The following is a 16,831-nucleotide window of genomic DNA, read 5'->3' as shown; positions in this document are numbered from 1 at the left end:
TTGACAAAGACAGAAATCATGAAGCTTCACCTAAATAAAACTGCCAGATTACCACTCCTTTTAGCAAAACAGAGCAAATTAAAGACTTTGGGGAGACCATAAATGACTTGTGTGTGATTATTCTCTGCATCTCTGCAGCTACTTTTGTTAAAGGAGATGATTTTGCTGAGGTAGCTCTACAGTATCTCAAAATGATAATAACACCCCAAAAAAGGTTGTGGTGACACCACAGTGATGCTGGGGAGAAACGCTCCAGCCTCTCCACTGCCAGCTCCAGAAGTCCAAGAGAAGACAGAAATTCTCAGACTGACCTTCCCTCCATTCCTGCTCCAGGTAATGCTGAATCCTAGCTGGATTAACAGAAGGTGAAATGTGCCACAGGAGATTGCTGCTAAGTTCAGGGCAGGATGTCAGGATAAGAGAAATGAGATAGTGGTGTCCCCCAGGATTTATTTCCAGTCAAAGAACAGCTATAAAAAGCAACCTTGATCCTGGAAGCAGGGTGCAAAAAGCAAAATCTGCTGTTTGGGTGACTGTCATGGCTAAATGCAGTGATTAAAACATACAGCCTGGCATTTTTCTGAGACAGTTGCAGGCTGGGAAGAGCTGCTGCTATAGTAAACAGAGACTTGGGATCAGCTGGATGCTTTGTCAGTGCTGTATTCGCTGGAAGTTCAAAATGCTGTGGGTTTAGTTTGGTTTTAAAACCATAAAGTCCTCCTCAAATACAGTTGTAGGTATTTTTGCCTCTGCAGCTGGCTGGCTGTGTAACATTTTTCCTTTGCAGAGAGGTTGACAACATTCGTTAAACCAGTTAAGAAGAAAATTAACTCTATCCCAGCCGAAACTAGGACATCCCCAGAGCAAATGGAGACTAATCTGTATCATCACTACCAGATCCAATTTTGACTGACTGCTCCAAAAGCTGGCCAAGTGATTCTCCCCATGACCACAGTAACCCAGTGCTCCCATGGCTCACTGCATCTTTTCCTTTTTTCTGAATGCATGGGCATCTCATGCCCTGCCTGCTTTGTGGGATGCTGCTCTTACACATACAAGGAAATGCAAAAAAGATCACAGGCACAAGACCTTCCTTGCAAGGCTGAATCCCAAATATCTGCTACAATTTACAGACTCTTCTAATTTGCTAAGACAGTCAATTAATTACAGCTTGCAGCAACCCTCTTTGTACTTTTAATATTGACCAATTAGATCCAGAGTTCATTGTCCTCACGGGGAAACTGAGTCAGGTTTTCAGTGTCAGGGCAGAACCTGAGCTCTACATCCTCTCTTCTAATCCCTGGCTCTCCATTCACCATCTCATTTCTTTGCCTCTTCTGTTTCGTTTCGCCACTATGGAGGAAGAGATGATGGATCACCTTGTTTTGATCCCAGGAACATTTTTCCTTAGCGTGGTAAAAACCACGCTGAAGATACAAAGCAGGGGCCCTGGAAATGAGAAAAACTCTCTGCCTCTAAGAGCTTTTTGCTTTTCTGACAGATTTCTTTCTGTTCCTCCACACTGGATGCGATTGCAGCTGCCTCAAATGCCAGCGTTTTCCAAGGCAGGTCCAGGCAGTGGTCGGAATGCAGGAATTGCACCACAGCAGGCAGCAGGATGCAGAGCTCTCGGGGAAGCACAGCCCAGGCAGTTCCTGCTCCCTGGACAGGGATTGTGCAGACTGAGGCTCATCCACGGAACAAACACCTCCAACCTCCGCTGACATTCCTGCACAGGTGAGCACCACTTTCCCTTGCTCAGCTCAGATGCATTTCTGAAGGTGTCCAGCACATCTAAACCCTTTATTTTTTGGCAGAATAAACTGGATTTTGCCTGCCAGCTCCACAGACTCTCGGTCTGCCAAGCCCACCCTGCTCCTGCGCGGTATTTCTGTGAAACCACCCCGTCCCTGATCCGGTTCTCCCGGGGCCCCTCGGTGAAGAACACGCAGCTCAAGCCAGGGATTTCTGCTGCAGAACCGACTGAGCTGCTGGCTCCAGGGAATGTGCCTGATATGTGGATCTTGCACCTTTCTCTCAGGAATACTGAACTGCAGCCGAGGGACTCGTCTGAGCCGGGATGTGCCCAGGGAAGGAAGGAGCTGCGAGGCAGCGAGGCCATATCTGCCGGTTGTCATGGATACAATCGCTGCCCGTCTCCTGTATCAGTTACCTTCCCCTTCCTGGATGTGAACAAACGAGTGCGAGTGCCGGTCTGGCTCCTACGCAGGACACAGCCCTTGGCACCCGAAGAGAAGGAGGAAAACATCTGTTTGAAACCCACACATCTCCTCACAGCATCTGAGGGGAGAGTGGGAGGTGACTCGGGTTTTTGGTATTCAAACTATGAGTGGCTGATAGCTTTGTCCAATTCCATGTGTTTCTGTCCTAAGCTTTGGCTGTTTCCTGGGACTCAGAGGAGCTGTTTCACGGCCATCCATCCTTTTGGGTTCCCAAGGAACTGCTGAGGACCTGGGATCTGCACGTGCTCCCTGTGCTCAGCACACGCACCCCAGCAGAGCTCTGCAGGCTGCACAGACCAGCCCTGCCTCAAAACATCGAGAGGCCATGGCTCAAACTGCACCCAGAATCATGGAATTTTTGGGGTTGGAAGGGACATTAAAGTTCATCCAATTCCATGGGCAGGGACACCTTCCACTGTCCCAGGCTGCTCCAAGCCCCAGTGTCCAGCCTGGCCTTGGCCACTTCCAGGGATCCAGGGGCAGCCACAGCTGCTCTGAGCACCCTTGGCCAGGGCCTGCCCACCCTCACACAGAATTTCTTTTAGAAAAGATTCCTTTTCCTACCTGAAAAAGGCTTTTTCAAAACCCTATGTAAAATACAAGCATTTCCTCACCTTTTCTTTTTTAATTTAATTTTTAGAACAGGTCTGCAGCCCAGGTGGGAAGTTATTTAGAGCAAGTTACCCATCAAATTTAGTTTTTAATGAACACACAGCTATGTTTGTAGCTTAATTCAGAACAGGGCTATGTGAGGGAGTGAAAACATGAAAGAGAAAACTATCAGACACTGTAAACAGAAGCAAAGCTGCCAGGGCTGTTTGCACTGTCCCCCAGGAGGGAGAAACCTGAATAAACACAGCACTAAGTACAGTCAGGGTTTATGGTTCTTTTAGGTTTAAGAACTTGTAAACAAACGATGGGGCTTTTAAGTGGATACAAAAAGATACCCTCGGTTTTGTGCTGCTTCCAGAGCACACAGGTCCCACTTTCTCCAGAGAGGGGAGGAGAAAACAAAAGCACATTTCAACAGAATTCCAGCTCCAGGGAGAGGAAAATGTCATTCCAGGGTTTGCGGTCTCGAGCTGACATCCTGCAGCTGAACAAGTCTGGTCCTGCTTCACAGGAGGCACTTACAGATACCTGCTCCTAATTACCCCATCCTGGAATTTGGGATGCCATCATTCCACAGCAAAAATAAAAAAAAAAAAAATTTAGACTTGGAAGCAAATTTCAGAAATCCTGATGAGAAGCCCAAACACCACAGAAACTGATTTTCCTTAGGGACACCCCAAACTTTATTTCTGATTTCAGATCAATATATGACTGGCAGCATTTCACTTCTAAATCCCCTTACTAAACAGAGACCACTGCACACATCCAGCCTTGAAAAGCCACATCCCAAAATAACCATAAAAATATACTTCTAAAATATTAGAAATTATCCTGGCCAGGAATATTTTGGCCTAATGACTGAACGGATCAGGTAGGAAGGCATAACACAAGCACGAGTTTTTGGAGAGGTGAGGAAAGAGGTGCCTTTATCATTTAGGGAGAGAGAAACAGGTCTCTCCTAACAACAATTGTTTCTGTATTTTATACGTGCTTCAGGCAGTGCAGAGCACAGGTATGACTCAGTTGGCTTCAGGGCCACGTAGGAGATACATCCAAAGTGTGCTCAATGGGTTCCTTGTTGGGAACTGAACAAAAGGCACAACAGGTTCAGTGATGGCAGAAACTTGATTCCCTGGAAAAAGAAAATCTATCTGCCCCTCATCAGCATCCCAAAAAAACCCAAACAAACAGACTCTGGACTTAGGGAGACTCTAGGATTTTTGCAGCACTGCACATCTCGTAGCACACACAAAATGGGTCAGAAATGCAAGGCTGGCACTTTGCTGCTTGACTATTAAATTGCTGTTTGCCTCATGAGTAAGTATCAGGACTGTCCAGCTGGGCCTTTTCTGACTCTCTAAGGAGAGGCTTGGTGCATTTCTGGGAGCTTTACCAGGAGTCCTCACACCTCTACTGATGAGGGAGGACATTTGATCCTCCATTAGAAAAATCCTCTTACAGAACCATTTTTCAGTGCCCCTCCAGGCACTCCAAGCTCAGCCCAAATGGAAAATGTTTTCCATTAGCAGGCTACAAATCCACCTGCCTGATTCTTGTGTGCTGCTCTCATTTCACTATCATACAGCAGAACTGCTCAGAAAATATAATTTCCAGCAACAAAAGCAAGAAAATAGTTTTATCTTCCTCTAAACTTTGTGGGCACCCTGATGGAAGACACCTCTTTGCTATGTTGTGGCTGTGCCTTTCCTCTGTCATGGTGCAGAGGGGAGGGTGGTGTTGCTCAGATGGTGACATTTTACCACTGAGGATTGAAGATATTTTATAAAGCAATGTGTTCCCAGGTTCACGTCCCAGAATTCAAGAATGTCCCCTCTCACTTGCCTCTGCTTTGCTGTCCTGTGCATCCCCAGCCACTGAGGAATTTACAAAGTAAAAACTTGATTAATCAGGTATTTTGTCACCCAAAGGGTAGATAAAAGCTTTAGAGGATGTTATTTTATGCCAAGAAAGATTTGGCCAGAGGCAGTGGGCAGTTTAAACAGCTCCAGCCCTGGAAGGTGGTTTGGATTTGCTGCTAACTGCAGTGACAGCAAAACTGAGGCTTGCATGGCAGGCAACAGCTCCTTTCACCCTTCCTTCCAACCCGGTGTCAGAAATTGCTGGCCAGACCTGCCATCTCAATTTTCTATTTACAGTCTGCACAGAATCATTTTCCCCCTCAACCTAAGCAGCCACTGACATCATGTTGGAGATAAATGTCCTGTGGCAGTGGCCCAGCACAAGATAGGATGGAGAAAGGGTCAATGTGTCAGAAATAGATAATAAATAACATCAGATGTAACATTACTGAACTCAAAACTCTTATATTAGATATAAGGTCTCTGAGATATGCTACAGCCCTTAAAATAGGATAAGAATCATAGTGCTATTAGCCGTTAACACTCTGCAACACCAGATACTTGTTGAAAGGGACTATTGATCAACAGAGATGGAAAACAGGTTTTTGGCAGCTGTTTGCCAGTTGGAAGTTAATATGGGAGTCAATTACCACCAGATAAATGTCCTTCTACAAGATCACCACAGAAGCTTTTGGAAGAGGAAGATACAGGCATAGCTTTAAATACCATTGGTATTCAGACAGAACCAGATGGGTTTAAATATCAGTACTATGGTCCTAGAAATTAATTTTTTCAGTGAAGTGAAAGGGTTAGGGTGGAAAGCAAAGCAGCTCAAGAACAAGGCAAACCAGCCTACACAGAGTGTGTGTTACCCCTCATGGTCCTGCACCAGCCAGGGGGAAAATTAAGTGATTTTTCTTCCCCGTGTAAGATGGGAGGGACTGTGACTAAATGCCAAAAACCTGCAGAACCCGCGAGTGGGAGAGGTGGTGCTGCGGAGCGATTCCCTCTGGTGAGGAGAGCCGGCACTGCACAAGGCAGCGGAGCCTGAGAATGACCGGAGAGCTGCTCAGCAGCACAAGGAAGCCACAGCTCTGTCCTCACGTCTGTCTGCTTGTGCAACACCACCTGCTCAGAAACTGTTTCCTCATGCCGGCAGGAACCCAACGAACCTGTGTTTAAAACCAAAACCAGTTTCAGTTCCCAGCGCTCCAGTGCACAGGGGTTGGGAATGCCCAGACCCAGTTCCGGGCATGCAGCATGTGACAAGGACCTTGGGCTGACACTGGGGAGGTTTATCTTGAACAATCTGTTTGCTCCTGTGTGCAGGGCAGGCTCACAGGATAGCATATCACACGTCAGTAGGGTCAGCACATGTCAGTCCCAGCAGTCGGGGCTGCCAGCCCAACCTGCTCTGGGGCAGGAGGGAAGGGTTTATCAGCATTCCCAGTCTGGGCTAAACCAGCCTATTGTTCTCATAGAATCCCAGAATTTCATAGAATCCCAGGTTTGTGTTGGGAGGGACCTCAAAGCTCATCTCATTCCACCCTCTGCCATGGGCAGAGATACCTTCCACTGTCCCCGTCCAGCCTGGCCTTTCCTCCCCAAACATAACCCATAAGCTGAGGGCTGCTTCATCCCTGCTTTTTTGATGGAAGTTGTTCACTCACTAAGTTAATCACTAAACCAAATTCCCAACAATTCACTGCAGATGGGTGGAACCCTGGCCTGCTCATTTCCCTGATCACAGAACAATCACTCCAGGTTTGTTATCTACAACTACCAGGGCATGGTGACAGGGCGTGCTCGATGGAGACATGAATAAAATGTGGTTTTCAGCACTCAGATGTCCCTGAAACACTTGGCTTCAACGTTTGCTACATCTTCCTGCCACAGCATTTACACTTACGACTCAAAATCTCTGCTTTCTGCTTTTTCCCTATAATTTTGGGTGGAGTTTTGCCCACTTTATTCAATAAATCCCCACCCCAATAAATGCATAAATCCCTGTCCCAAGCAGGCACTGAGAACTGAATAAGAGGAATGAGTTTAGCTTACCAGGAGCTCATCTTTCAGTTTTGCATCCATTTCAAGGAAGTGTCATGAGGGTGTCAAGTGCTTCCCCTGCAATCTTGCCAGCTCTGGGAAGCAGACACTTCCTTCCCAGCTTTCAACACCGTCCTTGGAAAAGATAAACATGGAAAGCATGTGCTAGAAGGAGATAACCTAACGACTAAGGCTTTTGGGAGTGGGAAAGGAGAAGGAAAACCAGCAACTGGTGACATTGCTTAAGCACAATACAGGTCACAGGATATCATTCTGTGAGTCTTTAATACAATGCAGGTAAAAGTTGCTGGCTGGCAGAGTGAGCCCAGAGTTTTACAGCATCAGAAGAATCACTCTGGTCAGACTTTTAAGGAGATTAGCACAGATGTTACAACTCAATTTCCTAGATTTTGCTTGCAGAGCAAAAGCACACACTCAAATACTGGAATACAAAAGCAAAATGAAGTAACACAAAAAGCATAGGAGGCTTTTCAAGAACTAAAGTATTACTTCTTTGAACATCACCACTTACTCTGTGATCTCAGGTTGAAGATTCAGCAAGTCTGATAGAAATAGTTTGTGCCAGCAAGCCTAAAAGAGACTAGGCTTATAGGCTACCTATTTAAATCTGGGTTTAGGATAAAGTATCCCTTCCCAAGCTGAGGACAGATGAGATGGCAACTCTAGTTTTAGGCTCAAACTTTCAGGACATGTGCCACAGCAGCTGCAATAATGGCCTGAGGAGGAAAAGGAATGGTCCAGTGATTCTTAAAATAGAATATGGGAAGCCTAAGTTCAAAGGCTTGATATAACACGGATAAATTCCTTTGCAATGCCAGCTATGCCTGTAAACCGATGAGGAATTGAGCACTCAGTCTGGATTTTGACTAAAATCATCACAAAAACTGGAAAGAGAGGCTCAGAGGGGGCTCACAGTGCTCAGGTGAGTGGAGTTTGTCCAGCACTGATCTCTGAAGGTGGCAGAGGATGGAGGCTGCTAGGGCAGTGCTGCTTCTGCTTTCTAGAAGCAAGTAACTCTCATAAGACTGTGACAACCCGGGCTCCAGCCTCCCCAGGGCTGCTGAGCTGCTTTTGGACCCTACCTGCCACTTGCTGGCCTGCCAGTCCCATTCCGTGTTTCCTGGTACCACCGTGTGGCGAAGGGAAGGAACAGGCTGTTAATCACGGCCTGTTAATGGGCTGAACAGCCCCGCACGGATCCCTGCGTCCACCGGGCTGTGGCAAGGAGCACCGGGACGTTGCCAAATCCAGCCTTCCCCTGCCAACATGCCTCAGATCCAGCTTGCATCTGAAATCATGGATATTTTTTGCAAGAGCAATTAATTCAGTATCAAGGGAATTTTTCTCTGTGGGGCTTGGCAGCACGGAAGTTAATTGGATCATGGTATGGCAGGGAAACCTGGGCACCTCCAACCAAGCTGCAGGCCAACAAAACCCATTCACCAAACACCCCCAGCACAGGAACAACCTCTGCTATTATCTCCAGTGAGAAGGAGATGATGAGAAAAGCTAATTTAATTGCCCAAGTTTACAATCAGTCCTCGGGCTAAACTCAGAACCCCTAATACAGGAATGTTCTGCTCTTGTGCCGAGGCAAGACTGAATTCCATCAAGAAGCACCAAGACACCACTTCAAAACAATAAAAGGAAACAAAATCTGTCTGGGCAATGCTAAAATAGTAATCCAGATTAATAGTAATCTAATAGTAACTCCTCTCCAGAAGGAGACTGCCACATACACCCACCTCTGCACAGCAACTAACAAACTCGAGAGCAGGGGAGAGCTACTGCCTGCAGGGAAATTTGTTCAAAATCCAAAAGTAACATCAGTGGGATAACTGAGTAAGAAAAAAATTAAATCTACTATCAAATCTCTTTAGAAGGAGAAAAGTAGAAATTTCATTTGGGGTTTATGTGTCCAGCAAAATGCAGAGAATTATTGTACCTGTTCCACACCTGGCCACCTGCAGCCACCCTTGGACTGCTCCTTCTACGTTCTCCAAGTGCTTTCTCCAGGCTGGTTTGCTCTACCCAAGACAATGAAGTGTTTTTGTTTGGAGGCTTTAATGCATTTTAAAAAGCCTCAACTTTACGAAGTTTTCCCTGAAATTTTCTACTCCTGTTTCTTCTGCCACATCATAGATTTTCTGGCTCCCTTCGTAAGGAGACTGTTAAAACATTAAAAAAAAAAATTGCAAAACAGTTTCTAATAAAGGGTCTCTAAAAAGCCCAGTCTCTCACATCAGAAATCTTCTAAAGCCAACTTATTAAAGATCTTTATTAGCCTCAATCAACTTTTCCACAGCTCCCCCTGTGCCATCTCCTTCCCATCCCTTACAAATGATGGGCTCACTCTGTAAATTGTGAGTTTAACTCAAGCTCCATTTCATCTCCACCAACTGCAGGAGAAGGTGCCATTTCTCAGGAATTATAGTCAGCAATATTAGTCCCTGGGTATGGTGTTACCATATCTGGGATGATTTAGGGACAATGAAATCCCTGTGCCATCAAGCTGTGTGATTCTTCTGACAAAAATGATCCTGTAACTCAATATCCTCTGGGTGCACTCACTGAATTCAGTCCATTTTCCTTCCTTGTTCCCTTTCAGCCCACCCGTGGCAGGGGATGGCAGGAGGATACTGTCAGTCCTTCCAAACAGAATTGAGCTCTATGAAGGCAAAAGGAAATATCCTGCAGGGGGAAATGATTCTGAAACTCAAAACTATTAATACTAGGGCACTGTACTGGGAGGAGCAGGGACCTGGGCAGTCCTGCTGGCATGGTCCAGTTCACCTGTTCTCATGGTTTTTAGCCCAATCCACTTTCAGTTTAACATAAACCCATGGCTGGGGGAAAGGTGGCTCTGTAGGATATCAGGAAGTGACCACTGGCTGGCAACGTGCTCACATTAACTTCTGCTCAGTTTAATTGTCACTGCTTTGGGGGCAGTCCAGAGACTTTGCTCTATAATTTATCAGTAATTTCACTGTTCTTAAAACCCCAGCAAAATCCTGAAGTATTGGAAAACAAGGATCATCCCCAGTATCCACTTCCAGCATCCCAAAGGTTTCAGCCCCCTGCAGAACTTGGCCATTCTTTGCAACTTCACCTGAGGCACATAAATGACAACAGCAGTTTGGCCCTATTTCCCAGGTGGTTTGTGCTGAAATCAATAAATGCAGAAACAAATTAGTGGCAGAGCCCTAATATTGCACGGATTTAACCCATACTGGTACCCAGCTTCAAGGCCTCCTATGGAGCACAGAACTCATTTGCCTTTCTATTGCCAGTGGTGACTTTCTGGACCCTGGATGTGATGTTTCCCAAAGCTCCAGCAGGACAAAATCCCTGCTGCTGCAGAGCCCACCCAACAGACCAGCCTGTTAACTGCACCTGGCAGCACCAATCCCATTCCCAACAGATACACAAGAGACAATTTTCCGTGTAAAATGATTACAATTTAACAGAAAAATGTCTGTTCAGCTTCAGGCATTCTGGCAGGCAGCGATGCAGATTTGTGGTGCCTCTAACCACGAACCAGGCACGGGCTGCAGCTCAGCGCCTGCTCCCCAGCTTTAATTTACACAGCTAATTAGATGGATTTACTGGCTTCAGCATCCCTCAGTCCCTATTTGCTTAAGGAGAAATAGATGAGCCCTGCCTGTCGAGTCAAGCCCAACAGGCCAAGAACTCCAGCAGTGCAGGGCTCATCCAGTGGGAAGCACCTCAGATGGAGCAAGCCCTGGAACCTCAGCATCCAAGATATCCATTGCTTTCAGAGGAATTTAGGTGGCAGACACTGCTTAAAATCAGTTTTCATGCTTGGCTGGAGAAAACACCCTGCAAGGAACCACACAGGTCAGCACAGGCTGCTGGGGGGTGGGAAGATGGAGAAGTTAAGGAATAACTCCTTCAACAAAGAACAGCCCTGAGATCCCCCTTCATTACCAGCACTTTGTTTAATGACCAGGGGTGAAGAGGTCACCCAGCCGGTGATGGACACAGGGAACACCAGAACATTCCAGCTGGCAACTTGGCCACTGGCAGCCCCCTCAAACCCAGCTCCTTTGGAAGCAGTTGATCATTTGTAGATGCCCAGCAAGGTAAGACTCTACAAAAGCAAGGTAGGCTATTTCCTACTTTCTGATTTTAAGATTTAATTTCAGTTATTTATTTTCCTTTCTGCAGCGACATCCCACAGCCCGGCCACTCCAGTGACTGCTCAGGAGGTTTGGTGGCTGTTTAATGAAGATTACTAACAGGATTATTCACCATTATTTATTTTCTGTTAGACATACCAGCATGGGAACACAGGATGGAGCAGTTCCTAGGGATACATCCCAAACTGCCCTTTGTGCATGCAGCCGCTCCAGGACACTTCCAGCACTCCCGACATTGGAAATTTCTGGATGTGAAACTCTGCCCTGCTCGTTTTCACTGGATTCCCTCTGAAATCAGCACAGGTTGAAACAGGTCACTGAACTTAATCACAGACAGACACTGAAATCCCAGGGAAAGCCAAGCAGAGATGGAAAAAATATTCCATCTGACAGTCACTGAAGGAGACATTTACACAGGGGGGTTTGGGTTTGGCTCTGCTCTGGAGTCTAAGTAGCAATTATAAAAATGGTGAATTTTTTCTCAAAAAATCTCGTCTCCTGCTTAGTCACTACCCCAGCCAGGTCTGGATTCGATTAGCAGGAGCAACAATATTCAAGTTTAAGTGCAGAAATGTAACACATCATCAGTTTTATGGAGCCAGTTCTGGTTTCACTCCCAAGAAAAGCTCACCAGAATTTTACTTTTTTCTGCAGCAAGATCACTGTATTCCTCCCCGTTTTGTACAGTGCTACATTTTAGAAAGAAATTATCTCAGTAGAGTCACTTACATGTTCTATTTTCAGCCTCCAAGTAAGCCAAGGCTCTAAAAACATCCTGCAGTCTAGCTTTTAGGCAAGGAAACCTCGCTTTTAGGTAAGGAAATCTTGCTTTTCAGGTGTGAATTACAACAATTAATAATCTGAATGAAAACACAAACACAGACATGCAAAAAGCAAATGTTCTTAAACCACATGAAGTGAACTAAAGGCAAGAGGAATTAGAGAGCATTGAGAACAGTCCAAGCCAAACCGTATCCAGCTTTATTAAAGGTACTTTTCATGAACAATCATGGTAATTTAGGCAGGACATGGGCTACAATCTGCAACATTTTACAACAACTGTCAAACTCCCCTCCCTTTGTGGACTACTGCAATGGAGAAGTAGCTAAAAACCGTAAGAATCTTCAGCTTGCACTTGTAAGAGGGCAAAGTTTAGAGTGAGGGTGGACACGTTCACATCCGCGCGTTGTCTGACAACTCTGCACAAAGCCACCCTGACTTTGAGAGGAAAACAAACTTGAGAGGCAGATTTCTGTATCTGAGGGTCCACAATAGAAAAGAGGAAGTGCAGCTCCTTTTTTGAGCTGGTACATCCCAGATTGGACACCAGAAATTGGAACCATGTGACAGCGGAACATCCCGGAATGCCAGTTCTACTCCGGTTTGGAGTGACGGGCTCGGGGTGAACAGGGGGGCACCAAAGGAGAATTGGTGGCATTGGGATTTGGAGTAGGCAATAGCACCTTGGGAGCTTTGATGTTCACTTGGACATAACTGACACGCAGCATGGGGGAATCCCTTCTTCCTCCCTGCAGGAAGGGCCCTTCTTCCAAAAACTGGGGGACTGGCAAAAGCTTTTCTTATTAAAATTTAGGTTTTGAGAAATTTGTCCCCATTGCCCCCCACCCCCCCCAGAACACAACAATGAAGCGGTCTGTGTGCTAACAACATAGCTTAAAAAAAAGTAAACCAAAATTCTGCATTGTTATAAAACTTGATAAAAAATAGTATTTCAAACTGTACAGTCACCAGAAGTACACAGTTATCAAAAATTCACACATTTTACTTGGCTTCACCAGCACCTTCGGCTTTCTGTGCCTGAAAAGGAAAAGGGGAAGAAGTCAACACATTTAAAAAATGGACACTAATTTTTCTATATAGCAAAACACTGAGCAGAAGAAATCCTCTCTGGGCTGCACAGTTCTGATTTTTAATAAATTTAACATCTGTTGCACCCTAAAACACAACTTAGAAGTTGCTTATTGAACTTTACAGAAGAACAGTAACTTCCATGTGGCAACATCCCCTGGCAAACAGACAACTTTAACTCTTTACCAACATCCCCCTCTGTGCTAAGCAACACTCGTAAGCAACACTCCTCGTTGCCACAAGCCAAGACCTGTCCCGGTCTGAGAGGGAAAGGAATCAATGCTGGTGCACAACAGGCTGCTGGGATACCTGGTCTGTTTTGGCATCTCCATTTTCTGCAGGGTTGTTTCCCTCCTTGCCAGCATCAGCTTTTCCTTTCTTCCCCTTGGGCACCTTCTCGCTCTTCTGTAAATACAAGACAACATTTGCTGTCAGCCCCCAGCAGCCAGACACGAGCCACAGCCCCCGAGCAAGGAGTGTTGGCCCCACAACAACACAGACACCAATGTTTGTTTGCTAAGGGATTGACAGCAAGTGTGAAACCTTCACTTTGGTGTTTTTTATGCAAATTCTGTAAAATCTGCAAGTTTTAGTTCAGCGTTATGCAGCTCCATTTCCTCGCTACAAAGCTGTTAATCAAAGGTTTGTTAGCTGTTATTATTGCCAGGCAATGCCGAAACTCATCATCCATTTATTCACCTTTCCAAGCAAGCCCTGACCCAACTCACCTTTGGAGCTGCTTTTTTAGGTTTGGGCTCTGGCTTGGGAGGAGCGGGCTTCTGCAAGGGAGAGAAAACCTGTGTTAGAGACTTGTGGAATGGTTTGGCTTGGGAGGACCTCACAGCCCCTCCAGTGTCACCCCTGCCATGGCAGGGACACCTCCCACTGTCCCAGGCTGCTCCAAGCCCCATCCAACCTGGTCTTGGGCACTGCCAGGGATCCAGGGGCAGCCAGAGCTGCTCTGGGCACCCTGTGCCAGGGCTTCCCCACCCTCACAGCCAGGAATTCATTCCCAATATCCCAGCCCTTTGGCAGTGGGAAGCCATTCCCCCTTGTCCTGGCACTCCAGGCCCTTGTTCAAGTCCTGCTCCAGAGAAACAAACCATTTTTTTTTTTTAAACATTCAGGCCAAATAGCTTAGCATTAGGAAAGCAAATAAAAACATTTGAAACTGCAGCATGATTATTGTCCATTATTTACCACTCCCATAGCAGCACACAATGGGGCAGGTCCTTAAGGCAGGAACTTAATTTTCACCTCCAGCACCGACACACATTTACACACCCAGTGGTCATGTGTAAAACCACCAAGTGTTGTGACAGCTCTGCCCAGCAAGAGGATACTCACAGCAGATAACCTTGCTGATCTCCGCTGTGGCTGTTGGAAAAGGAGAACAGTTCTATTGAAACAACATGGAATATGAACTCTGAAAGTCTCACAAACTCGCTCTCTTCCCAAAGTAGTAAACCCCCAGAAATTATGATTATAGTTCTTTAGTTTTAGAAATTAAGGCGGTAGTTTCCCAGTTTCCCTTTTTCTGTGCTCTCAAGAAACACGAGGTTATGCCACTGAAATTAGTAACAGCTAATGATAGTTGAGTAGATTTCTCATGGTTAAAAAACAGTTACGACTTTGAAAAGTCAGAATCAACTGAGACCAACCCTCCCCACTACTCCTCAGTTATTCTGACGACGTTAAACCTCATCTTCCAACAGAAACACTTGATGATCCAACTTTCTCAAAACACTGAACTTCTTACCTCATCCTTAACTTTGGCCTTATCGCCCTTGGTCTCTCCTTCAGCCTGGGGACATGGACACAGGTTGCAGGGACAAACGATGGACAGCATTCCCCGTCACCAGCCGCTGTTTTAACCCCCAAATCTCAAGGGGAACATCTCCATCCCACTCCCGGCGGGTACCGGCCCCTCCCCGCGGGGCCGGGGCGGGGGATGCCGGGGCACAACCCCGCACCGCCGCCTCCCCGGGCCGTGTGCGCGTTCGTGCGGGGGCGCCGCTGCCCCCTCAAGGCGGGCTCCCCCTCCCGCCCCCGCCGTTTTGGCGGCAAAGCTCCGCCGCCGCTTCCCGCCCTTTACCGCCCCACACCGGCGCTCCCCTCCCCCCCCATCCCTCACACCGACCTCCCGCCAAAACCAACCGGTTCGGACCGGCGGGGACCGCCGGCCCCTCCCGCACCCGCGGCCCTCGCCGGTAACGGGCCCCACGCCGCCCCCACCCCCGGTGAGGCCTCGCTCCTCCGTTACCGCCCCGAAAGCGGGAGGGGGGGAACGCGTAGTCCCGCCCCCCCTCCCACAGGCGGCTCCGTGAGGGGGGGAAAGGACACCGTGAGGGGGGAGAGGACGGCGGGGGTGGGGGGCGGCAGCTCCACGTACCTTTCTCTTCGGCATGGCTCCGCGTGTGTGAGTGTGTGTGTATGTGTGTGTGTGAGGGGGAGCGGAGCGCGCTGGGCGGCGTGAGGGGGCGGAGGGAGCGGCGCAGGGAGGCGGGGGTGGGGGAGCCGGGCGCGCTAGGCGCGGGGGGCTTGCGGGCGCGGTGCGGGGAGCGGTGCGCGGGGCTGCACCCGGCGGGCTGCGCTGGTCCCGACCCCACTAATTGGAATCGGGTGTTTATAAAGTTTTATATAGAGCCGGACGCGGCCCAACCGGTTCCAGCCGGATCCCCGCCGCCCCGCGCGCCCATTGGCCCGCGGGGGTCACGTGGGGTGGGGCCAAGGCGGGGAGGGAAGGAGGGGATTGGGGGGGGGGGCGCGAGGAGGGGGCAGCGCGCGCGCCATTCACACCCCCCCGTGCGCGCGCGCGGGAAACCCGCGGGGGGGATGGGGATGGGGGGGGGAAGAAAAAATGGGGAGGAAAAGGTGAAAATTCGGGATGTGCAAAGCGGCTCGGGGGGGGAAGAAGCGGGGGACACCCCCCCAAGCCCGCGCCCCGCCGCGATCCGGCGCGCAGGTGAGCGGAGCTGTTCGTTCAGCACCTCCGGCCCCGCGAGGCCCCCCGCGCCCGGAGGGGCTCCCGAGGGAGCCGCCGAGAGCCTTTTCCTGTAAAAACACGGGAGATGCGGAGAGCTGGATCCCAAAAAGGAGGCGGCAGTGCTGGAAGGAGAGAGAAAAATGTTAAAAAGCAATAAAATGACGTTAAATCAATTCACACAGGTGCCTGCTGCTGGGGCCAAGTGACTCAGGAAGTTGGGCTCCTTCCAAGAGAGGACATTCCTCACACCTGGCACAGCCACAGCCCGTGTGCTACAAATCCAGCTAAAGATCTTCATCACCACTTCACTGTGCCCTTAACTTTTCACTTTTCAGTTCAACCTCATTCAGAAAAACACCCCAAAGAACAGCCCCCCTTCCCTGTCCAGGTAAATTCAGGCTTTTTCAGACCCCAGCTGCATGTTTTTCCAGCCATGCTGATTTTTCCCATCTTCAACACATATAAATTAATGATGGAGGTTCTGTTTTCACTGACAGAAGCCTGTGGCTCTATTCCCACAGAGTCACTGGATAGATGCACTCCTGAAACTCTGGAGTTTGCCTGGGTAACTCATCTCCACCACCCTCTAACAAAGGAAGGCTCACAGGGGAAAGAACTGCAATTGCATTTACTGGAATATCTGATGCAGGTGGAACGTACATGGTCAGGTAACAGGAACCTTTTGCCACTGCTTGAAGGACTCTTCCTCCTCCCCTACTCCGGTGATGCCTTTTATAAAATGAATTAAAACTTTTAATACAAGTATTTTATAAACCAGGTCCTTCACTTACCTCACCTGCAACAGGACCGGTACTTTGTGGAAAGCCACCACTGTGGCTTTTGTCACCTGTAGAGTCATAACACAATGGAAATTTTTTTTTTTCCTAAAGGCAAAAATGCATTTTTTGAGTAGAAGAGTCTCCCTATCAGCCTAGCAAAGCAGACTGGAGAGTTTCCATCTCATGGAGAGTACACTGTTTCCACAGTTTCCTGAAACATGGAGAAAATAAAATACAGCAAAAGAAGTTTAAAATC

General features: G+C 47.9%; 2 protein-coding genes across 4 annotated transcripts; one reads left to right on the top strand and one right to left on the bottom strand.

Moving 5' to 3' along the window:
* Nucleotides 1–11,894: 11,894 nt before the first annotated feature.
* Nucleotides 11,895–15,519, bottom strand: HMGN2 (high mobility group nucleosomal binding domain 2). Its single transcript, XM_053964482.1, has 6 exons — nucleotides 15,203–15,519; nucleotides 14,570–14,614; nucleotides 14,158–14,187; nucleotides 13,539–13,589; nucleotides 13,120–13,215; nucleotides 11,895–12,759 (listed from the first exon to the last, which is right to left on the bottom strand). Exons 1-6 carry the CDS (start codon nucleotides 15,215–15,217, stop codon nucleotides 12,724–12,726), a joined length of 273 nt encoding a protein of 90 aa, XP_053820457.1. The 5' UTR covers nucleotides 15,218–15,519; the 3' UTR covers nucleotides 11,895–12,723.
* Nucleotides 14,710–16,808, top strand: LOC128799773 (uncharacterized). 3 transcript variants are annotated; one of them, XM_053964480.1, is made up of 3 exons: nucleotides 14,710–15,050; nucleotides 15,979–16,464; nucleotides 16,687–16,808. In XM_053964480.1, exons 1-3 carry the CDS (start codon nucleotides 14,762–14,764, stop codon nucleotides 16,707–16,709), a joined length of 798 nt encoding a protein of 265 aa, XP_053820455.1. In that variant the 5' UTR covers nucleotides 14,710–14,761; the 3' UTR covers nucleotides 16,710–16,808. The 3 variants fall into 3 exon arrangements, with proteins under 3 accessions (XP_053820455.1, XP_053820456.1, XP_053820454.1); XM_053964481.1 differs by lacking the exon at nucleotides 16,687–16,808 and having other exon boundaries at nucleotides 15,979–16,184; nucleotides 16,318–16,574; XM_053964479.1 differs by lacking the exon at nucleotides 16,687–16,808 and having other exon boundaries at nucleotides 15,979–16,574.
* Nucleotides 16,809–16,831: the final 23 nt, after the last annotated feature.

This window comes from Vidua chalybeata, chromosome 25 (genome assembly GCF_026979565.1).
Source record: "Vidua chalybeata isolate OUT-0048 chromosome 25, bVidCha1 merged haplotype, whole genome shotgun sequence".
NCBI classification, from domain to species: domain Eukaryota; kingdom Metazoa; phylum Chordata; class Aves; order Passeriformes; family Viduidae; genus Vidua; species Vidua chalybeata.
Note: the sequence above shows the minus strand (reverse complement) of the source record. Positions and strands in the feature narration are given on the sequence as shown.